Source organism: Pseudophryne corroboree, chromosome 1 (genome assembly GCF_028390025.1).
Source record: "Pseudophryne corroboree isolate aPseCor3 chromosome 1, aPseCor3.hap2, whole genome shotgun sequence".
NCBI classification, from domain to species: domain Eukaryota; kingdom Metazoa; phylum Chordata; class Amphibia; order Anura; family Myobatrachidae; genus Pseudophryne; species Pseudophryne corroboree.
In genome coordinates this window covers 875,328,459-875,353,637 of record NC_086444.1, presented here as the reverse complement: position 1 = coordinate 875,353,637, position 25,179 = coordinate 875,328,459, and the positions used below count along the sequence as shown (strand labels likewise).

The following is a 25,179-nucleotide window of genomic DNA, read 5'->3' as shown; positions in this document are numbered from 1 at the left end:
CACACATTATGCAATATTGTTCAAGACCGAACAATATCGTTCGGATCGTGAACGATATTGCACAGTGTTACTGATGTTGCATAGCACCATTATTGCTGCTCATATTTCCTTTCTTATGAAGTGCATTTCCTTGAAAAAAAGTGAAAAACACTATCACATTTCTTAAAACTGCCTCCTGGCCCAAATGGATTACTAGCCATTTGGGCCAAGAGGGAGGACTTAGGGAGGACTCTTTAATGTTGTGCTTACTGACATTACTTTTGATAGTGCCACCACCATGGTGGAGACTGTCGTTATCCCTGAAGCTTGCAAAGATTCCTCAGAATGTAGGAGCTATTGTCAGATTTCCCTTTTGATTTAGCTGTGATCTGCATATTTTTCCAGATAGGTCTGTATAATTAGTGAGAACAATTAGCATTGGTTTAGGATGTCAGAGTTGTCTCACTAAGGGGGGTATTTATCAAAGCTTGGATAAATACCCCCTAAGTGTGGAACTAGATATTTTCAGTCCACCACTGCAATGGTGCAATGATGTGTAATTTGGCACTGCAAAACTGTTTTTAGAAATAAATTACTCTCTTTACTACTATGTGACTCTCTTTACCAATATATATATAATGCAAATAACCCACAGCACATACATAAAATACACTGGATCCTCGCACAGATGAATCAGTGCCTAGTCACTCAGATACAGGTCCTGTGTCTCAGCCACTGCACACCACTGCAGCCCAGTGACACTGTGCCATATCACAGGGTGTATGGGCGACTGGATGTGCTCTCTGGGAGAAGTAGTGTAGTTGTATCTCATCCAGGGCGGTGGGGGTATTATATACCCAAAGTGTTACACAAGGATAACATGCCTCCCACAATGCTGGCAGCCACCATGCACACAGGTCAGCAGCCTTACCTCGCCATATAACAGCAGCAGCAGCAGGGGCATCTCCAGGGATGGCAGTCCAGGGCCCACGTCCTCACTGTGGCACCATGACAATCACTGTGTGCGCACCAATCTGCTACTGATCACTCCTCCACTATCACTAATGAAGCAGCTCTGTGCAGTCATGCATCCCAGCCCATGAAAAAGCAATGGCCGCAGACACAGGACTAATATGTGTGCGTCAGAGGACCTGTTCCTGCTGCTGCTCCCAGCTAGCTGCACCAGGATTGCCAGCTAGCCGGAGCAGATGGCACAACAGAGGCGCAGCTGTGGGCTGGCAGTGTGGGGACTATTGGACTGGCCCGGCCAAGAATACTATTAGACTGACCCAGCGGTAAAGTTTCCGGGTGTCCCGGTGGGCCAATCCGCACCTACATATCCAGAACCTTCTAGAGCTATCCCTCTACTGCTTCAGCCTCTCATACATGTACAGTAATAAGCATGAGCCTAACATTACTATGTACATTTTCACGTTGATATTTGTACTTAACATATAAGTTTAAAGCAGACAGTTAAACCAGGAAATTACATACAGTGCATCCAGAAAGTATTCACAGCACTGCACTTTTTCCACATTTTGTTATGTTACAGCCTAATTCCACAATGGAACAAATCATTTTTTCCCCTCAAAATTCTACACACAATACTCCATAATAACAACGTGAAAAAAGATGGTTTTTTTTTTTTTAAGTGTGTTAAAAAAGGAGATTTATGGTAGACTTACCATGGTTAAATATCTTTTTGCGAGGTACATTGGTTCCACAGGGAAAATATCAGGGCGTAGAGATGGATCTTGATCCAGGCACCAACAAGCTAAAGCTTTAGACTGTCCAAGAATCATTGGGGCCTCCTCTATAAGCCCGCCTCCAGGCACTGTGAGCTCAGTTTCGTTAACCAGTCCAATGCAGAAGCAGGTAAAAGAGAAGGTAGATGTTACTCACATAGAACCACATTCTCACGACAGGAGAAGGGACTAGCGGCTAACGCCATACAAACCCATAGAAGCTAGGTGCGTCAGGGTGGGCGCCCTGTGGAACCAATGTACCTCGCAGAAGAGATTTAACCATAGTAGGTCTACCATAAATCTTTTTCTGCAGCGGGGTACATTGGATTCCACAGGGAAACATCAGGGATGTCCTATAGCAGTTCCTCATGGGAGGGGACACGCCGCAGCGAGTATGAGAACCCGGCGTCCAAAGGAAGCATCCTGGGAGGCATAGAACCTAATGAACATGTTCACTGAGGACCACATAGCTGCCTTGCACAATTGTTCAGCGGACGCGCCTCGGCGAGCCGCCCAATAAGGTCCAACAGACCGAGTAGAATGGGCTTTGATAGCAGCAGGAGCTGGGAGTCCAGCCTGCGCATAGGCTTGTGCAATCACCATTCTAATCCATCTGGCCAAAGTTTGCTTATTCGCAGGCCAGCCACGTTTGTGAAAACCAAAAAGTACAAAAAGGGTATCTGACCTCCTGATAGAGGCAGTCCTCTCCACATAAATACGGAGAGCCCTTACCACATCCAAAGACCGCTCTTTGGAGGACAAATCAGAAGAAATAAAGGCCTGAACCACAATCTCTTGGTTAAGGTGAAAAGCACCTTAAGCAAATAACCAGGGCGAGTTCTAAGAACTGCCCGGTCATGGTGAAATATCAGAAAGGGTGGACGACAGGACAGAGCGCAACGGTCTGACACCCTCCTAGCAGAGGCAATGGCCAGTAGGAACAGGATCTTGACCGTGAGCCATTTAAGGTCCACTGACTCAAGAGGTTCAAATGGAGACTCTTGCAGGGCATTCAGGACAACAGACAGATCCCATGGAGCCACAGGAGGAACATAGGGAGGCTGAATCCGTAAAACACCCTGACTGAAAGTATGAACGCCAGGAATAGACGCAATTTTTCTCTGAAACCACACCGACAAGGTAGAGATATGAACCTTGAAGGAGGCCAGACGAAGGCCTAAATCCAGGCCTTGTTGTAGAAAAGCCAGAAGTCTGGAAGTACTGCATTTGTAAGCATCGTAATTTTAAGCAGAATTTCAGACCCTGTAATAAATCCGCGCAGATGCTGGTTTGCGGGCCTTCAGCATAGTTTGGATAACCGCCTTGGAGAATCCTTTGGCCCTTAGGAGAGCAGCTTCAAGAGCCACGCCGTCAAAGCCAGTCTGGCCAGGTCCAGGTAGACACAAGGGCCCTGAACGAGGAGGTCTGGGCACTGAGGAAGTAGAAGAGGACGCTCTATCGATAGACCCTGCAGGTCAGCGAACCAATGCTGTCTTGGCCACGCTGGAGCGACTAGAAGTAGTATTCCTCCTTCTTGCTTGAACTTCCGCAGTACTCTGGGCAGGAGTGACATTGGAGTGAACACGTATGGCAGCCGAAAGTTCCATGGAATTGCCAGTGCGTCCACGAACGCTGCTTGAGGATCCCTGATTCTTGATCCGAAGACCGGAACTTTGTGAATGTGTCCAGACGCCATCAGGTCTACATCTGGTAGGCCCCACTTGTCCACTAGGAGTTTAAAGACTTCCAGATGAATACTCCACTCTCCGGCGTGCACGTCCTGACGACTGAGGAAATCTGCTTCCCAGTTGAGGACTCCCGGAATGAACACTGCCGATATTGCTGGCAGATGGCGTTCCGCCCAACAAAGGATTTTTGACACTTCCATCATTGCCATGCGGCTTCGAGTGCCGCCTTGATGGTTTATGTATGCCACCGTGGTGGTATTGTCTGACCGTATTTGAACAGACCTGTTCTGTATCAGAGGCAGGGCGAGAGACAAAGCATTGAACACTGCCCGCAATTCCAGAATGTTTATCGGGAGGAGTGATTCCTACATGGTCCACCGACCCTGGTCCTGTCACCCTGACTAAGTGCTGCAGCTCTTGAAGTTTTCTAAAAGCTTTTTCAGGGCTGCCCAGTGCATCCCCCCTGTTAATTTACCTACTCTGCAGGGCACCAACTCGAAACTGAGCTCACAGTGCCTGGAGGCGGGGTTATAGAGGAGGCCCCAATGCATCCTGGGATAGTCTAAAGCTTTAGCCTGTTGGTGCCTGGATTAAGATCCATCTCTACACCCTGATGTTTCCCTGTGGAAACCAATGTACCCCACTGCAGAAATAAAGAACTAAGAAATCACATGTACATAAGTATTAACAGCCTTTGCTCAATAATTTGTTGATGCACCTTTGGCAGCAATTACAGCTTCAAGTCTTCATGAATATGATGCCACAAGCTTGGCACACCTATCTTTGGGCAGTTTCGCCCATTCCTCTTTGCAGCACCTTTCAAACTCCATCAGGTTGGATGGGAAGTGTCGGTGCACAGTCATTTTCAGATCTCTCCAGAGATGTTCAATCGGGTTCAAGTCTTGGCTCTGGCTGGGCCACTCAAGGACATTCACAGAGTTGTCCTGAAGCCACTCCTTTGATATCTTGGCTGTGTGCTTAGGGTCATTGTCCTGCTGAAAGAAGAACCGGTGCCCCAGTCTGAGGTCAAGAGCTCTCTGGAGCAGGTTTTCATCCAGGATGTCTCTGTACATTGCTGCATTCATCTTTCCCTCTATCATGATTAGTCTCCTAGTTCCTGCCGCTGAAAAACATACCCATAGCATGATGCTGCCACCACCATGCTTCACTGTAGGGATGGTATTTGCATGGTGATGAGCGGTGCCTGGTTTCCTCTAAACATGACACCTGGCATTCACACCAAAGAGTTCAATCTTTGGGGGAGATTCAAATGTTTGAAAAGTCAGTTGGGAGTCTGTTTTTTTCCTATCTAATAGACAGGAAAAAACAGACACCCAACCGACTTTTTAAACATTTCAATCTCCCCCTTTGTCTCATCAGACCAGACAATTTTGTTTCTCATGGTCTGAGAGTCCTTTAGGTGCATTTTGGCAAACTCCAGGCGGGCTGCCATGTGCTTTTTACTAAGGAGTGGCTTCCGTCAGGCCACTTTACAGGCCTGATTGGTGGATTTCTGCAGAGATGGTTGTTATTCTGGAAGGTTCTCCTCTCTCCACAGAGGAATGCTGTAACTCTGACAGAGTGACCATCGGCTTCTTGGTCACCTCCCTGACTAGGACCCTTCTCCCCCGATCGCTCAGTTTAGACGGCCGGCCAACTCTAGGAAGAGTCCTGGTGGTTCCGCACTTCTTTTATGTACAGATGATGGAGGCCACTGTGCTCATTGGGACCTTCCAAGCCGCAGATATTTATCTGTACCCTTCCCCAGATTTGTGCCGCGAGACAATCCTGTCTCAGAGGTCTATAGACAATTCCTTTGACTTTATGCTTGGTTTGTGCTCAGACATCCACTGTCAAGTGTGGGACCTTATATAGACAGGTGTGTGCCTTTCCAAATCATGTCCAATCAACTGAATTTAACACAGGTGGACACCAATTAAGCTGTATGAACATCTCAAGAATGATCAGTAGAAACAGGACGCACCAGAGCTAAATTTTAAGCTTTATGGCAAAGGCTGTGAATACTTATGAACATGTGATTTCTTAGTTTTTTATTTTTAATAAATTTGCAAAAATCTCAAAACAACTTTTTTCACGTTGTCATTATGGGGTATTGGTGGTCATTCCGAGTTGATCGCAGCCAGCAACTTTTTGCTGCTGCTGCGATCAACTAGTCCATGCCTATGGGGGAGTGTATTTTAGCTTAGCAGGGCTGCGATCGCTTGTGCAGCCCTGCTAAGCTAAAAAAATTTCAAGCAGAACAAGACCAGCCCTATACCTACTTACCCTGTGAGATGGATCCAGCGATGATGGACTCGGCTTTGACGTCACTCCTCCGCCCTCCGTTCTACTGGACACGCCTGCGTTATACTCACCACTCCCTGAAAACGGCTCCAAACGCTCCGAATCCGCCCAGCCACGTCTCCTTCCTGTCAATCTTCTTAGCGGTCGGCTTTGTGACCGCTTCCTTTGTAAGTTGCAACGTAACCCGGCGACAGGGGCAACGTCGCGCATGCGCATTTTGCGCCCGTTCGCACCACAGCGATAAACCGCTGCGTGCGAACAGGTCGGAATGACCCCCTTTGTGTGTCGAATTTGGAGGGAAAAATTAAATTATTCCATTGTGGAATAAGGTTGTAACATCACAAATTGTGGAAAAATTGAAGCGCTGTGGATACTTTCTGGATGCACTTTCCATACAGTACTCACAACATATCATTACACCCCAGGCATATGCTGAACTCAGTGAAGAGACGAATTGCACTTCACAGAAAACCCTAAGCCTCACCATCCATTTATTCAATAAACGAAGCAGTATAAAATGGAACACATCACCAGCATTACTGAAAATAAGGCGATAGAATGACTGTCATCTGCTCAACATGGCTGACATATCATGACGCTCCCCCTCCCCTTTGTCTATGATTGTACCACTCCACTATACAGTAATTGTGCGCTCTTGTGTGGCGAACTTGTGTGGAGAAAAGTAGTTCACATGCTTGCTTATTCCTGTTTATTATTCGCCCCTTCTGAATAGCCTACATGTCTTTATAACGCTATTAGAAATGCTTACTTGTTTTGTGTATCCCCTCTCTTTTCCCTTCCTCTCATCCTACCTCTATGAAAGAAAGAAAGAAAGAAAGAAAGAAAGAAAGAAAGAAAGAAAGAAAGAAAGAAAGAAAGAAAGAAAGAAAGAAAGAAAGAAAGAAGAGAGAAAAAAAAAACTCACCTAGATGCTAGGAAATATTTCAGCAATAACTGGGGCATTTACACAGAAGGTTTAATGAAACAATCTCAGTACATTGTACAAAATAAAACATAACTGTAATGCATACCTCCCAACTTTCTCTATGTGTAAAGAGGGACACGTGCGGCAAAGCCACGCGCGCTCCTGAAAAAGTCACTGAAGGGGGCATGCCCAGCGCTCTGTGAGCCGCTGGCATGCCCCCTCTCCCTCTCGTGGTCTATTCACCGCTGCTCTGCTTTGCAGGAGCCTACTCCCCCACCCCCCCCACCCCCCCACAGCGGGACACTGCAGCCTGCGGATGGGAAAGCGGGACAGTCCCCTGAAAATCGGGACTGTTGGGAGGTATGGTAAAGTACTTTATGCAAAATAGTGTCACAAAACAATGAGCTGCTTTACAACACCATACACCAGCATCTGACACTTCTCTAAATTGCTTCAAAGAAAACCGAGTGACAACAGAATCCTTCCATATAAATGTGATAACTGCAATGACCAATCCAACCACATCCACAAGCAGCAGCAGTAGCAGCAAATGGAAAGCATGGGTATTATCAGTATACGCTGTGGGTGCTATGACCTACACTGTGAAACATTCCCTCTAATGACAGAGGGCCTAATTCAGACCTGATTGATGCAGCAAAAAATAGGATTTTAATACCTACCGGTAAATCCTTTTCTCCTAGTCCGTAGAGGATGCTGGGGACTCCAAAAGGACCATGGGGTATAGACGGGATCCGCAGGAGACATGGGCACACTAAAAAGACTGACTGGGTGTGAACTGGCTCCTCCCTCTATGCCCCTCCTCCAGACCTCAGTTATAGGAACTGTGCCCAGCGGAGACGGACATTTCGAGGAAAGGATTTTTGTTAAACTAAGGGCGAGAGACATACCAGCTCACACCACAAACATACCGTACAACTGGATCAGCAGGAAACCAGATAACAGTATGAATTAACAACAGCAACAAGCTGAATATAACTGATACACAAGCCTTGTGTAACCCGAAAATAACCAGTATCAATACAACTGCAAGGAACAGTCCGCACTGGGACGGGCGCCCAGCATCCTCTATGGACTAGGAGAAAAGGATTTGCCGGTAGGTATTAAAATCCTATTTTCTCTTACGTCCTAGAGGATGCTGGGGACTCCAAAAGGACCATGGGGTCTATACCAAAGCTCCAGACCGGGCGGGAGAGTGCGGACGACTCAGCAGCACCCATTGAGCGAACATGAGGTCCTCCTCAGCCAGGGTATCAAACTTATAGAACTTAGCAAAAGTGTTTGAACCCGACCACGTAGCTGCTCGGCAAAGTTGAAGTGTTGAGACCCCTCGGGCAGCCGCCCAAGAAGAGCCCACCTTCCTGGTAAAATGGGCCTTTACTGATTTCGGAAACGGCAGCCCAGCCGAAGAATGAGCGTGCTGAATCGTATTACAAATCCAGCGTGCAATAGTCTGCTTGGAAGCAGAATTTCCAATCTTGTTGGAAGCATACAGGACAAACAGAGCCTCCGTTTTCCTAATAAGAGTCGTTCTGGCGACATAAATTTTCAAAGCTCTTACGACATCAAGAGATTTTGGGACTGCCCCAGCATCCGTAGCCACAATAGGTTGATTTATGTGAAACGAAGAAACCACCTTCGGCAGAAATTGTTGACGAGTCCTCAATTCCACTCTATCCACATGAAATATCAAATATGGGCTCTTGTGAGACCTCAGGAAGGACGGCAAATTCTTTTTGAAAGAAAATAGATAAAGCCGAAATCTGCACTTTGATGGAACCCAATTTCAGGCCTGCATCCACGCCTGCCTGCAGAAAGTGGAGGAAACGACCCAAGTGAAACTACTCCGCAGGAGCTGCTTTGGTTTCACACCACGACACCTACTTCCTCCAAATACGGTGATATTGTTTTGCCGTGACCTCCTTCCTAGCCTTAAGGAGAGTGGGGATGACCTCCCCGGCAATACCTTTCCGAGCTAGGATTTGGCGTTCAACTTCCACGCCATCAAATGCAGCCGCGGTAAGTCCGGAAACACGCAGGGCCCTTGCAGTAACAGGTCCTCTCTTAGAGGAAGCGGCCAAGGATCTTCTACCAGTAATTCCTGAAGATCCGGATACCAGGCCCTCCGTGGCCAATCTGGAACGACGAGTATTGCCTGAACCCTTGTTCGTCTTATGATCCTCAACACCTTTGGGATGAGAGGAAGCGGAGGGAACACATACACCGACTGAAACACCCACGGAGTTACCAGGGCGTCCACTGCACTGGCTTGGGGGTCCCTCGACCTGGAACAATACTTCGTACGCCACCGCTGTTATGTTGTCCGACTGGATCAGGACTGGGAGACCCTGAAGAAGGTTCTTCGCTTGCAAGAGGCAGTTGTAAATGGCTCTTAACTCGAGAACATTTATGTGGAGACTAGATTCCTGGCTTGACCATTTTCCCTGGAAACTTCTTTACTTGCGTGACTGCGCCCCAGCCTCGGAGACTTGCATCTGTGGTCAGCAGGACCCAGTCCTGGATTCTGATTCGGCGTCCCTCTAGAAGGTGAGAACCTTGCAGCCACCACAGGAGAGAAATCCTGGCCCTGGAAGATAGACTTATTTTCCGGTGCATGTGCAGGTGAGACCCTGACCATTTGTTCAGCAGATCCCACTGAAACACCCGGGCATGAAACCTGCCAAACGGAATGGCTTCGTAAGCCGCAACCATCTTCCCTAGCACTCGAGTGCATTGATGAATCGACACTCTTGTCGGTCTCAGAAGCTCCTTGACCATGGTCAGTATTTCCAGAGCTTTGTCCGCCGGAACAAACACTCTCTGTAGCTCCGTGTCTAGGATCATGCGCAGGAAGGGCAGCCGAGTTGTCGTGATCAACTGAGACTTTGGCAAATTTAGAATCCAACCGTGATGTCGCAGAACCGACAGGAAGAGTTCCACATTTCTTAACAACTGTTCCTTTGATCTCGCCTTTATCAGGAGATTGTCCAAATACGGGATAATTGTGACCCCTTGCTTGCGAAGGAGTACCATCATTTCCGCCATTACCTTGGTGAAAACCCTCAGGGCCGTGGAAAGCCCAAACGGCAACGTCTGAAATTGGTAATGACAATCCTGCACCGCAAATCTCAGGAAGGCCTGATGAGGAGGATATATCAGGACGTGTAAGTAGGCATCCTTTATGTCGACTGACGCCATAAAATCCCCCCTTCTAAGCTGGAGATCACAGCTCGAAGAGATTCCATCTTGAACTTGAAAGTTTTCAGGTATGGATTGAGGGATTTTAGGTTCAGAATCGGTCTGACCGAGCCGTCCGGCTTCGGCACGACAAAGAGGCTCGAATAGAACCCTTCCCCCCGTTGGGACGGGGGAACCGGCACAATGACCCTCTGTTGACACAGCTTTTGTATCGTAGCATTTACTACTACTCTTTCTGGAAGAGAAACTGGTAGGGCCATCTTGAAAAAGCGGCGGGGGGGTATCTCCTGAAACTCCAGTTTGTACCGTTGGGACACTATGTCTGAAACCCAAGGATCCAGGGCCGATTGAAACCAGACCTGACTGAAGAATCAGAGATGGCCCCCCACCGGCAGGGACTCCCGCAGGGGAGCCCCAGCATCATGCGGTGGACTTGGTAGAGGCGGGGGAGGACATCTGGTCCTGGGTGCCTGACACGGCAGGCGACCTCTTTCCCCTTCCTCTACCCTTTGAAGCGAGGAAGGACGAGCCCTTTCCTTTTTTGTATTTATTAGGCCGAAAGGACTGCATCTGATAATGGGGCCTTTTTCTGTTGTGTGGGAACATAAGGAAGAAAAGATGACTTACCCGCAGTAGCGGTAGACACCAGGTCAGCAAGGCCGTCACCAAACAAGACACTACCTTTAAAAGGGAGAGCTTCCATAGCTTTCTTGGAGTCGGCATCAGCATTCCATTGATGAATCCACAGCGCCCTCCTGGCCGAGACCGCCATGGCATTGGCTCTTGATCCCAAGAGGCCAACATCTTTCGCCGCATCCTTTAGGTAATCTGCAGCGTCCTTGATATAACCAAGAGTCAAAAGAATGTTATCCTTACCAAGGGTATCCATATCAGAAGCCAAATTATCAGCCCACTTAGCAATAGCACTACTCACCCATACCGACGCCACAGCAGGTCTGAGCAATGCACCAGTATTAACGAAAATGGCCTTCAATGTCGTCTCCAGCTTGCGATCCGCCGGATCCTTGAGAGCAGCCGTGTCAGGAGACGGAAGCGCCACCTTCTTGGACAATCGGGATAGAGCCTTGTCCACATTGAGAGACGACTCCCATTTCTCCCTGTCGTCAGAGGGGAAAGGCTATGCCATAAAAATTCTCTTGGGAATCTGCCACCTTTTGTCAGGCGACTCCCAAGCCTTTTCACAAAGAGCGTTCAGTTCATGAGAGGGGGGAAACTTCACCTCAGGCTTTTTCCCTTTAAATAAGCAAACCCTTGTGTCTGGAACAGCAGGTTCCTCAGAGATATGTAAAACATCTCTAATAGCCACAATCATGTAATGAATACTCTTAACTACCCTTGGGGTAAAGTAGCCTCATTGAAATCGACATCGGAATCAGAGTCTGTGTCGGTATCTGTATCTGCCATCTGGGAAAATGAACGTTTTTGTGACCCTGAAGTGGTCTGCACCTGAGACAAAGCGTCCTCCATGGACTTCCTCCATGCTTGAGTCTGAGAATCAGATTTATCCAGCCTCTTAGACAATAATGCCACATTTGCATTCAGTGTACTCAACATATTCACCCAATCAGCAGTTGGCTGTGCCGACAGAGTCATTCCCAAATCTTTTTCTGTGCCCCCAGTAACTTCCTCCGGGGAGGAACACTCAGCCTCAGACATGTCGACACGCAGTACCGACACACCCACACTCACACGGGCCAAAGAAAGGGGACAGACCCACAGGGAAGCCTGCAGAAAGAACACAGAGGGAGTATGCCAGCTCACACCCCAGCGCTCATATACTACAATACAAATAATATATGTCTTTTGCGCTGTACAATATAACATATAAAGCACCAAATTGCCTGTGCCCCCCCCCCCCCCCCCTGTTTTGCTCCCTTGTTACGAGCTCGGAGGTCCGGGCCAGCGTCTCTGCAGCGGCTGTGAAGAGAGAAAATGGCGCTGGTGAGCTGTGTGGCTAAGCCCCGCCCCTTCCCGGCGCGCTGTAGTCCCGCTCGAATTTGAAAATATTTATACTGGCGGGGGTATCGTATACGGTGCCCGGGCACCGAATATGTCTCTGGCCAGTGCAAAAAAGCCCCTCAGTAACTGCTGCGCAGGGCGCTCCCCCCCAGCACCCTGCACCCTGTGAGTGCCGTTGGTGTGTGGGAGCATGGAGCGCAGCGCGACCGCTGCGCTGTACCTCCGTTACTGAAGTCTTCTGCCGTCACAGAAGTCTTCTGTTCTTCTAATACTCACTCGGCTTCTTTCTAATGGCTTCTGTGAGGGGGGTGACGGCGCGGCTCCGGGAACAAGCAGCTAGGCGCACCAAGTGATCGAACCCTCTGGAGCTAATGGTGTCCAGTAGCCTAAGAAGCAGAGCCTTTAACTAAGAAGAAGTAGGTCTGACTTCTCTCCCCTCAGTCCCACGATGCAGGGAGCCTGTAGCCAGCAGGTCTCCCTGAAAATAAAAAACCTAACAAAGGGGGTAATTCCAAGTTGATCGCAGCAGGACTTTTTTTAGCAGATGGGCAAAACCATGTGCACTGCAGGGGAGGCAGATTTAACATGTGCAGAGAGAGTTAGATTTGGGTGTGGTGTGTTCAATCTGCAATCTAATTTGCAGTGTAAAAATAAAGCAGCCAGTATTTACCCTGCACAAAAATAAAATAACCCACCCAAATCTAACTCTCTCTGCACATGTTATATCTGCCTCCCCTGCAGTGCGCATGGTTTTGTCCATCTGCTAAAAAAAAGTCCTGCTGTGATCAACTTGGAATTACCCCCAAAAGTCTTTCCAGAGAAACTCAGTAGAGCTCCCCTAGTGTGTGTCCAGTCACTCCTGGGCACAGAATCTAACTGAGGTCTGGAGGAGGGGCATAGAGGGAGGAGCCAGTTCACACCCAGTCAAAGTCTTTTTAGTGTGCCCATGTCTCCTGCGGATCCCGTCTATACCCCATGGTCCTTTTGGTGTCCCCAGCATCCTCTAGGACGTAAGAGACACTTTTCTCTAATGGGCAAAACCATGGGGGTCATTCAGACCTGATCGCACACAGGCTATTTTTTTGCACTGCAGCGATCAGGTAGTCGCCGCATACAGGGGAGGGGGTAATCGCTGTGCAGAGGTACGAACGCTTGTGCAGAGAGCTGCACAAACTAAAGTTTGTGCAGTCTCTGCACAGCTCAGGACTTACTCAGCTGCTGCAATGAAACGGCCGGGCATGCCTGCGTTTTCATGGACACTCCCTGAAAACTGAGTTGACACCCCCGGATGGCCTCTCTGTCAATCTTCTTGCGTGCGAACGCTTTCTTTGTACAATCCGTCGCTGCCCGGCGACGGCCGTCACCGGCAGCAGACGCGCCTGCGCATTGCGGACGACATGCATGCGCTGTTCAGACCCGATTTCACCGCTGCTAAAAAAGCTACCGTGCGATCGGGTCTGAATGACCCCCCATGTGCACTGCAGGGGAGGCAGATATAACATGTACAGAGAGAGTTAGATTTGGGTGGGTTATTTTGTTTCTGTGCAGGGTAAATTCTGGCTGCTTTATTTTTACACTGCAATTTAGATTTCAATTTGAACACACCCCACCCAAATCTAACTCTCTTTGCACATGTTATATCTGCCCCACCTGCACTGCACATTGGTGGTCATTCTGAGTTGATCGCAGCCAGCAACTTTTTGCTGCTGCTGCGATCAACTAGTACACGCCTATGGAGGAGTGTATTTTAGCTTAGCAGGGCTGCGATCGCTTGTGCAGTCCTGCTAAGCTAAAAAAAGATTCAAGCAGAAGTAGACTAGGCCTATACCTACTTACCCTGTGCGATGATCCCTGCGATGCTGGAGCCGGCTTTGACGTCAGACATCCGCCCTCCGTTCTCCGTTCTCCTGGACACGCCTGCGTTTTCCTTACCACTCCCCGAAAATGGCAGCCAGCGGTCCGGAACCACCCTGGAACGCCTTCTTCCTGTCAATCTTCTTTGCGGTCGGCTCTGCGACCGCTTCCTTCGTTAGACGCAATGTAACCCGGCGACCCCTGTCACCGGGCAACGTCACGCACGCGCACTTCGGCCACCGCGCATGCGCATTCCGGACCCGTTCGCACCGCAGCGATAAACCGCTGCGTGCGAACGGGTCGGAATGACCCCCATGGTTTTGCCCATTAGAGAAAAATGTTGCTGCTGCGATCAGGTCTGAATTAGGCCCAGAATGCGAGGTTGCTCTTCATCTGAACTAGCCCTTGTGTTTTGTCAGTCTTGCATGGTCAGCAGAATGTTACTCTGCTTACACAGACAATACACAGTCAGATATCCCTCTATACTCACATCATTTAATACAGCAATGCCAGTAAGGAATGAAATGAAGTACATGAAGAATCTCCAGCTAGAAGACATAAAGCAGCAATGTTAATCATTTGACAGTCATTTATACACTAACACTACTATACTATTATTCTATACCACTAAACCCATACCTCCCAACTTTTCAGTATATAGAAGCGGGACTCTTGCGCGACCCGGAAGGGGTGTGTGGCCACATATGGGAGGAGCGTGGCTTTGGATAAGGGGCATGGCCTTGTAACAGCGCTGCACAAGCAGCTAGGCAGCCCTCTGCTCCCTCCGTGTACTGTACAGATGGTGTGCGCATGCGCACGACATCTAGTCTGCGATCATTCGCTGCTTTGTACAGCAGAGCATCGGCTGATCAAAGGATCACCCAACTGCCTGACCCCCCCCCCCCGGCCAAAGGGACACTGTTGCCCACGGGTGGGGCAGCGGGACAGTGTCCGAGTAGCGGAAAACTACATATTCGCTAACTGATTAATATGGTAATTTCTGATTACTGTATGTAAAGCATTCTGAAGCTTAATGTTTATGTAAGTTGGGGGGAACTGTATAAGATATACTTTTTAAATACACACTAAGCAGACCTGGACAAATGTATCCAATAGTTAGGAGCCAGGGTTAAGCAATTTTGCAATTAAATATTTGTGAGCAGTGCAAACATTTTTAGAGGTGAGATTACCAAATTAGCAGTTATCAGCAGGGGTTAAAGTGGGCTGGAACGGGGCAAAACTGCGTTCTGTCACCTCTAATTGAAGGCGGAACCTTTTACGCCTCTGCCTGGCCACCAAATAAGCATCAGATCCCAGCTGCATCGTAAAGTTGTCAACGGCTGCCAACCAATCCCGACTCGCGGACCTGCTGCAGTGCCAATGAAAAGAAGGAATGGCTATTTCAAAATGTGATGTGAAACAGTCACAGCGGCAGCTTCTCATTGGCCGGCGGTCCACGAGCCGTGATTTGTGCGCAATCGGCGCCAGTTTCAAATTGCGGCTTCTTTTGAATAGCTGCCGGTCTGCGAGTCCTGTCTCGTGGCCGCTGCCAGCTTTACACTGCAGCTGGGACACTCACAGTGGAAGAATACTGTCACCGGTATTCCGGTGGTGACATTTCTCTGCATGCCGGGATTCCGATGTTGGTATTGTGATCGCCGGGATCCTGACTGGAGGTATTTTAACTGCTTCCCCAAAGTATGTGTATATGTCTTTAAATGCCAGTCTGCATTATTACTATTATTCATTAATGGAAGTAATGTTATTGATAACAGTTGATTTGGACAAGCAAAGGAAAACTACTCTGATTGGGTCTTGAGCTCAATTAAGTTTGTTCATTGTTTGTTAGAAGTTCCACAAGAAGCATATACTGTAGTATTGTTCTATACCTTGTTCTATACCTTGGATTCTTTCATGCCTCCCCATTCTGTTATACCATATCTGGACTTCTTACCTGTTAGGCCATGCTCCAGCATGTGGCATTTTAGGGGACGTGACTGCGTGTCACTCTCACTTCTCGTCATGCTTGGGAAGCTATGGAAGCTGCTGGGCTGCCATTGGCCTCTCTTGGCACTAATTCACCAATGCTCTACATCTAGAGCAGCAGTAACAGAGGGGCAGCTGTATTAAGCCTGGAGAAGTGATAAAGCAGTGATACGTGGAAAGTGATAACGCACCAGCCAATCAGTACGGGTTTAAAAAATGACAGTTAGGAGTTGATTGGCTGGCATGTTATCACCTTCCACTTATCACTGCTTTATCACTTCTACAGGCTTAATACATCTGCCCCAGAGGGTCCTTCAACTTCCCAAATGCCCAGAGGACTCTGTGGCCCATGGGTGGGACAGCACGCTGAAATCGGGATGGTTGAGAGGTATGGGTTTGATTTTTTATTGAGTTGGACGGGATCCGGTCTCTAGGTCGACAAGACTTATGTCGACCATTATTGGTCGACTGTAAGTAGGTCGACATGGTTTCTAGGTCGACAGGGGCTCTAGGTCGACATGTACTAGGTCGACATGACAAAAGGTCGACATGAGTTTCACCACTATGGCGTGGATGTATGCTGCTTGCTTAGTGCTAGATAAGCAAATTGCTACTAAGCATTAACACAAAAACATCTGTACGCAGATCTCTTTCCTTACTGCTAGAATGAAAGCGGCAGCAAATACAGATGGATTTGTGTATGGAATGAGAATGGTGCCATTTTAGTTTCTGCTTCTGCTTTAGGTAGCACAATGATTATACACATAACAGTACATACCTTACAGCCTCAAAGTAAAGGAATAGGTGGGACCATGTGAATCTTCTTATTTTCTCTTACGTCCTAGGGGATACTGGGGTCCATTTAGACGGGTCCACTAGGAGCCATGGGCACTTTAAGAATTTGATAGTGTGGGTTGGCTCCTCCCTCTATGCCCTTCCTAACAGACTCAGTTTGGAAAATGTGCCCGGAGGAGCCAGTCACGCTTTGGAGAGCTCCTGAAGAGTTTTCTACATTTATTTTAAAATAAGAATTTACTTACCGATAATTCTATTTCTCATAGTCCGTAGTGGATGCTGGGGACTCCGAAAGGACCATGGGGAATAGCGGCTCCGCAGGAGACTGGGCACAAAGTAAAAGCTTTAGGACTAGCTGGTGTGCACTGGCTCCTCCCCCTATGACCCTCCTCCAAGCCTCAGTTAGGATACTGTGCCCGGACGAGCGTACACAATAAGGAAGGATTTTGAATCCCGGGTAAGACTCATTACCAGCCACACCAATCACACCGTACAACTTGTGATCCGAACCCAGTTAACAGCATGATAACAGAAGGAGCCTCTGAAAAGATGGCTCACAACAACAATAACCCGATTTTTGTAACAATAACTATGTACAAGTAATGCAGACAATCCGCACTTGGGATGGGCGCCCAGCATCCACTACGGACTATGAGAAATAGAATTATCGGTAAGTAAATTCTTATTTTCTCTAACGTCCTAGTGGATGCTGGGGACTCCGAAAGGACCATGGGGATTATACCAAAGCTCCCAAACGGGCGGGAGAGTGCGGATGACTCTGCAGCACCGAATGAGAGAACTCCAGGTCCTCCTCAGCCAGGGTATCAAATTTGTAGAATTTAGCAAACGTGTTTGCCCCTGACCAAGTAGCTGCTCGGCAAAGTTGTAAAGCCGAGACCCCTCGGGCAGCCGCCCAAGATGAGCCCACTTTCCGTGTGGAATGGGCTTTTACAGATTTTGGCTGTGGCAGGCCTGCCACAGAATGTGCAAGCTGAATTGTACTACAAATCCAACGAGCAATCGTCTGCTTAGAAGCAGGAGCACCCAGCTTGTTGGGTGCATACAGGATAAACAGCGAGTCAGATTTTCTGACTCCAGCCGTCCTGGAAACATATATTTTCAGGGCCCTGACTACGTCCAGCAACTTGGAATCCTCCAAGTCCCTAGTAGCCGCAGGCACCACAATAGGTTGGTTTAAGTGAAATGCTGAAAACACCTTAGGGAGAAATTGAGGACGAGTCCTCAATTCCGCCCTGTCCGAATGGAAAATCAGATAAGGGCTTTTACAGGATAAAGCCGACAATTCTGACACGCGCCTGGCCCAGGCCAGGGCCAACAGCATGACCACTTTCCATGTGAGATATTTTAACTCCACAGATTTAAGTGGTTCAAACCAATGTGACTTTTGGAATCCAAAAAAAAACTACACTGAGATCCCAAGTGCCACTGGAGGCACAAAAGGAGGCTGTATATGCAGTACCCCTTTTACAAACGTCTGAACTTCAGGGACTGAAGCTAGTTCTTTTTGGAAGAAAATTGACAGGGCCGAAATTTGAACCTTAATGGACCCCAATTTCAGGCCCATAGACACTCCTATTTGCAGGAAATGTAGGAATCGACCCGGTCGAATTTCCACCGTCGGGCCTTACTGGCCTCGCACCACGCAACATATTTTCGCCAATTGCGGTGATAATGTTTTTGCGGTTACATCCTTCCTGGCTTTGATCAGGATAGGGATGACTTCATCCGGAATGCCCTTTTTCCTTCAGGATCCGGCGTTCAACCGCCATGCCGTCAAACGCAGCCGCGGTAAGTCTTGGAACAGACAGGGTCCTTGCTGGAGCAGGTCCCTTCTTAGAGGTAGAGGCCATGGATCCTCCGTGAGCATCTCTTGAAGTTCCGGTTACCAAGTCCTTCTTGGCCAATCCGGAGCCACGAATATAGTGCTTACTCCTCACCATCTTATCAATCTCAGTACCTTGGGTATGAGAGGCAGAGGAGGAAACACATACCCTGACTGGTACACCCGCGGTGTTACCAGAGCGTCTACAGCTATTGCCTGAGGGTCCCTGGACCTGGCGCCATACCTGTCGAGTTTTTCCCAACGGTTTATAATCCTGTGGAAGACTTCTGGGTGAAGTCCCCACTCTCCCCGGGTGGAGGTCGTGCTGAGGAAGTCTGCTTCCCAGTTGTCCACTCCCGGAATGAATACTGCTGACAGTGCTATCCCATGATTTTCCGCCCAGCGAAGAATCCTTGCAGCTTCTGTCATTGCCCTTCTGCTTCTTGTGCCACCCTGTCTGTTTACGTGGGTGACTGCCGTGATGTTGTCCGACTGGATCAACACCGGCTGTCCTTGAAGCAAAGGTCTTGCTAAGCTTAGAGCATTGTAAATGTCCCTTAGCTTCAGGATATTTATGTGAAGTGATGTCTCCAGGCTTGACCATAAGTCCTGGATATTCCTTCCCTGTGTGACTGCTCCCCAGCCTCGCAGGCTGGCATCCGTGGTTACCAGGACCCAGTCCTGAATGCCGAATCTGCGGCCCTCTAGAAGATGAGCACTCTGCAACCACCACAGGAGGGACACCCTTGTCCTTGGTGACAGGGTTATCCGCTGATGCATCTGAAGATGCGACCCGGACCATTTGTCCAGCAGGTCCCACTGGAAAGTTCTTGCGTGGAATCTGCCGAATGGGATTGCTTCGTAGGAAGCCCCCATTTTACCCAGAACCCTTGTGCATTGATGCACTGAGACTTGGCTCGGTTTGAGGAGGTTCCTGACTAGCTCGGATAACTCCCTGGCTTTCTCCTCCGGGAGAAACACCTTTTTCTGGACTGTGTCCAGGATCATCCCTAGGAACAGAAGACACGTCGACGGAACCAGCTGCGATTTTGGAATATTGAGAATCCAATCGTGCTACCGCAACACTATCTGAGATAGTGCTACACCGACCTCCAACTGTTCCCTGGATCTTACCCTTATCAGGGAATCGTCCAAGTAAGGGATAACTAAAATTCCCTTCCTTCTAAGGAACATCATCATTTCGGCCATTACCTTGGTAAAGACCCGGGGTGCCGTGGACCATCCCTACGGCAGCGTCTGAACTGATAGTGACAGTTCTGTACCATAAACCTGAGGTACCCTTGGTGAGAAGGGTAAATTTTGACATGAAGGTAAGCATCCTTGATGTCCCGAGAGATCATGTAGTCCCCTTCTTCCAGGTTCGCAATCACTGCTCTGAGTGACTCAATCTTGAATTTGAACCTCTGTATGTAAGTGTTCAAAGATTTTAGATTTTAGAATCGGTCTCACCGAGCCGTCTGGCTTCGGTACCACAATAGTGTGGAATAATACCCCGTTCCCTGTTGCAGGAGGGGTACCTTGATTATCACCTGCTGGGAATACAGCTTGTGAATGGCTTCCAAAACTGCCTCCCTGTCAGAGGGAGACGTCGGTAAAGTCGACTTTTGGAAACGGCGAGGGGGAGACGTCTCGAATTCCAATATGTACCCCTGAGATATTACCTGAAGGATCCAGGGGTCTACTTGCGAGTGAGCCCACTGCGCACTGAAATTCATTGAGAACGGGCCCCCACCGTGCTTGAGCTTGTAAAGCCCTAGCGTCATACTGAGGGCTTGGCAGAGGCTGGAAAGGGTTTCTGTTCCTTTTGTCCGCTTGCCAACAAAGGACTGCGCCTGATAATACGGCGTCTTATTTTGAGAGGCGACCTGGGGTACAAACGTGGATTTCCCAGCTGTTGCCGTGGCCACCAGGTCTAAATGACCGACTCCAAATGTCCCCTTTCAAAGGCAATACTTCCAAATGACGTTTGGAATCCGCATCACCTGACCATTTTACTGGTAGAATTGGACAACGCACTTATACTTGATGCCAGTCGGCAATTATTCCGCTGTGCATCATGCATATATAGAAATGCATCTTTTAAATGCTCTATAGGCAATAATATACTATCCTTATCTAGGATATCAATATTTCCAGTCAGGGAATCCGACCATGCCAACCCAGCACTGCACCTCCAGGCTGAGGCGATAGCTGGTCGCAGTATAACACCAGTATGTGTGTAAATACCTTTTTTTGGATACCCTCCTGCTTTCTATCAGCAGGATCCTTAAGGGCGGCCATCTCATGAGAGGGTAGAGCCCTTGTTCTTACAAGCGTGTGAGCGCCTTATCCCCCCTAGGGGGTGTTTCCCAATGCATCCTAACCTCTGGCGGGAAAGGGTATGCAGCCAATACTTTTTAAGAAATTATTAATTGTTATCGGGGGGAAACCCACGCATCATCACACATTTTATTTCTCAGATTCAGGAAAACTACAGGTAGTTTTTCCCACACCGAACATAATACCCCTTTTTTTGGTGGTACTCGTATTATCAGAAATGTATAAAACATTTTCCATTGTCTCAATCATGTAACGTGTGGCCCTACTGGAAATCACGGTTGTCTCTTCACCGTCGACACAGGAGTCAGTATCCGTGTCGGCGTCTGTATCTGCCATCTGCCTGACGGCCTATGAGACGTCTGGACAGGCACAAGCTGAGTAGCCGGCTGTCTCATGTCAACCACTGTTTTTTTATATAGAGCTGACACTGTCACGTAATTTTCAACAGTACTTCCACTCAGGTGTCGACCCCCTAGGGGGTGACATCACTGTTACAGACACTCTGCTCCGCCTCCACATCATTTTCCTCCTCATACATGTCGACACACACGTACCGACACCCAGCACACACACAGGGAATGCTCTGATAGAGGACAGGACCCACTTAGCCCTTTGGGGAGACAGAGGGAGAGTTTGCCAGCACACACCAGAGCGCTATATATGTATAGGGACAACCTTACAATAAGTGTCTATCCCTTATAGCTGCTTATATCTGTTATTTTGCCAAATAAGTGCCCCCCTCTCTTTTTTACCCTGTTTCTGTAGTTGCAGGATGCAGGGGAGATTCTGGGAGCCTTCCTACCAGCGGAGCTGTGTGGGAAAAATGGCGCTGTGTGCTGAGGAGATAGGCCCCGCCCCCTTCACGGCGGGCTCTTCTCCCGCTTTTTACTGGAAAACTGGCAGGGGTTAAATACATCCATATAGCCCAGGAGCTATATGTGATGTATTTTTCGCCAACTAAGGTAAATTCATTGCTTCCCAGGACGCCCCCCCCCAGCGTCCTGCACCCTCAGTGACCGGAGTGTGAAGTGTGCTGAGAGCAATGGCGCACAGCTGCAGTGCTGTGCGCTACCTTATGAAGACAGGAAAGTCTTCTGCCGACGATTTATGGACCTCTTCTTGCTTCAGCATCTGTAAGGGGGCCGGCGGCGCGGCTCCGGGACCCATCCATGGCTGGGCCTGTGATCGTCCCTCTGGAGCTAATGTCCAGTAGCCTAAGAAACCCAATCCACTCTGCACGCAGGTGAGTTCGTTTCTCTCCCCTAAGTCCCTCGATGCAGTGAGCCTGTTGCCAGCAGGTCTCACTGAAAATAAAAAACCTATTTAAACTTTTACTCTAAGCAGCTCAGGAGAGCCACCTAGATTGCACCCTTCTCGTTCGGGCACAAAATCTAACTGAGGCTTGGAGGAGGGTCATAGGGGGAGGAGCCAGTGCACACCAGCTAGTCCTAAAGCTTTTACTTTGTGCCCAGTCTCCTGCGGAGCCGCTATTCCCCATGGTCCTTTCGGAGTCCCCAGCATCCACTAGGACGTTAGAGAAATATTTGTTATTTTCAGGCAGGGCTGGATGGCACCAGCCTGCGTTCATCGTGGGACTTAGGGGGGATGGACGGCCCAACCTCTTGAAGGGTTAATGGTCCCGTTCTCCGCTGAGAGGACACTGAGCTCCTGAGGGACCTATTCGCAAGTCCATCACGGAGAGCGTACAGTCCCGTAGCACGGCGCCACTCCTAACAGAGCCAGAAGATTGAAGAGTGGTGAGTACTGAGCCGTTGTCCCGGCTAGCGGGGCGCCGGCCATTATGGCGACATGAGGGTACGGAGACGTCTTCTACATGGGGCGGAATGCGTCTCTGGACACAGTACACAACTGTGTCCCCGTACACTGTACACAGTACCCACACTGGCACAACAGCCTTAAAACGGTTCTCTCCACTTTAAGCACAAAAATTACATCAGCTAGTATAAAAAAAGCGGGAAGACTGTGCGCTATTGAAGGGGCGGGGCTTCACTATGAGAGGATCCAGCAGCTCACCAGCGCCATTTTCCCTCTGCAGTGGACACAGAGCGATTATTAGTGTACTAAGGGGGACATTTGCTAAGCAGTGATAAGAGCGGAGAAGTGAGCCAGTGGAGAAGTTGCCCCATCAACCAATCAGCAGCTCTGTATAATTTTATAGTATGCAAATTATAGATGTTACTTCAGTGCTGATTGGTCCACTGGCTCACTTCTCCACTCTTATCACTGCTTAGTAAATGTACCCCTAAGTCCCCTACCAGGATAGTTAGTCTGCAACCCGGCTAAACTTGGCATTAGCGATAAGGGCTGGCTCCAAACATCTCTGCGTCTCCCTGAAGGGCTCTTTGTGTCTTTGTGGGTTAATTGTGCTTAACCTTTCCTCTGGGGGGGGGGGGGGGGGGGGGGTGCAGCTCTGTCACAGGGAATAGAGGCTCTTATAAAGGCTATCAGAGATGTTCTGCATATTCCTGATAAGGTGTCAGAGGAGTGTGAGGAACCTTATTTTAGTGTAAAAAAGAAGTCCTCAGTCACTTTTCCTGCCTCAAAGGAATTGAATACCCTGTTTGAAGAACCATTAGTTAATCCTGATAAGAAATTTCAGATCCCTAAAAGGTTGCTCTCATCTTTTCCTCTGGAGGATAAAAAAAATATGGGAAAATCCACCGATAGTGGATGCATCAGTCTCTAGGCTGTCAAGTAAAATTGTATTGCCTGTTCCTGGTGCAGCCTCCCTGAAAGACACGGTTGATCGTAAAATTGAGACTACTTTCAAATCATTGTATACAGCTGCTGGGGTGGCCCAATTAGGTCAAGTAACCTAATTGAGGGGTTAGATTCCTTATCTAGGGGGGATGTTGTCTTACTCCTGCAGCATATACAGGATTCTGCGAACTTTATGGTAGAAGCCATAAAGGAAATAGGTGTGCTTAACGCACACACCACTGCTATGGCAGTGTCGGCACGCAGAGGCTTGTGGCTACGCCAGCGGACTGCTGACATGAATTCCAGGAAAGCTTGTAAGCCCTACCATTCACAGGAGAGGCCTTGTTTGGAGATAACTTAGACAAATGGATCTCCACAGCTACTGCAGGTAAGTCTACATATCTTCCTTCCGCAGCCCCCCCAACCAAGAAGACTTATTCAGCTTCTAAGTTACAGTCTTTTCGGACAGGCAAGTTCAAGGGCAAATCCAGAGGTGCTTCTACATGCTCCGTCGGCGCAAGAGGTAAACCACACAAACTAGCAACAGCAGGTGCTCAGGAACAGAGCTCAGGCTCTGTTTCCTCAAAGACTTCAGCATGACGGTGGACTGCAATGCCTGGAAGGCTGTCAGGTAGGAGCTTGCCTACAATTCTTCAGTCAAATCTGGTCAAATTCGTGCCAGGATCCCTGGGTCATAAATCTTGTTTCCCAGGGCTACAGACTGGAGTTCCAAGAGCTCCCAACTCACAGATTCTTCAAATCAGGCTTGCCAGTTTCACAAGAGGCAAGTATAATTTTACAACATGCCATTCAAAAACTGGTACAGACTCACGTCACTGTTCCAGTTCCACCTCATCAGCTAAACAAGGGGTACTATTGCAACTTGTTTGTAGTACCGAAACCGGATGGTTCGGTAAGACCAATTTTGAACCTCAGGTCAAGTCGAGTGTTCAAATTCAAGATGGAGTCTCTGAGAGCAGTGAACTCAGGTCTGGAGGAGGGGGAATTCCTAGTGTCGCTGGATATCAAGGATGCGTACCTTCACATTGCGATCTGGCCACCTCATCAGGCTTACCTACAGTTTGCACTGCAGGACTGTCACTTCCAGGTCCAGCCCCTGCCATTTGGTCTCTCCACGGCACCGAGGGTGTTCACCAAGGTGATGGCAAAGATGATGTTTCTACTCCGCAAACAGGGAGTGAACATAATTCCGTACCTCGATCTCCTGATAAAAGCACCATCCAGGGAAAAGTTGCTGGACAGCATTGCTCTCTCAACCAAACTTCTACAGGATCATGGGTGGATTCTGAACTTTCCAAAATCTCACCTAGAGCCAACATGGAGGCTCCCATTCCTGGGAATGATACTGGATACGGAGTCGCAGAAGGCAATAGTGATCCAGTCTATGGTTCGGGATGTCCTGAAGCCAACCCGGATCTCGGTGCATCTATGCATTCGCCTTCTGGGGAAAATGGTGGCCTCTTACGAGGCTCTTCAATATGGAAGGTTTCACGCAAGACCCTTCCAGCTCGATCTGTTGGACAAATGGTCCCGATCGCATCTTCACATGCACCAGAGGATCTGTCTGTCGCCAGAATCTCCTTTATGTGGTAGCTACAGCAAGACGTGTGTCGGATCTGGGGGATTTGTCTCACAAAAGTCCCTATTTAATTTTCCATGAGGACAGAGCTGAACTCAGAACTCATCAGCAATTTTTTCCTAAGGCGGTGTCTGCATTTCACATCAACCAACCTATTGTGGTTCCGGTTGTCACCAACACATCTGCTACTTCAAAGTATTTGG

At 48.6% G+C, this 25,179-nt stretch overlaps 1 protein-coding gene across 4 annotated transcripts in view; it reads right to left on the bottom strand.

Moving 5' to 3' along the window:
• LOC134914699 (ceramide synthase 2-like) overlaps nucleotides 1-25,179 on the bottom strand; it is a 283,044-nt gene that overhangs the window by 62,022 nt on the left and 195,843 nt on the right. For all 4 annotated transcript variants that reach the window (XM_063920068.1, XM_063920067.1, XM_063920069.1 and 1 more), the window contains one exon: nucleotides 14,182-14,239. In XM_063920068.1, coding sequence (XP_063776138.1) covers nucleotides 14,182-14,239 — 58 coding nt within the window. The remainder of the gene's footprint in view (nucleotides 1-14,181; nucleotides 14,240-25,179) is intronic.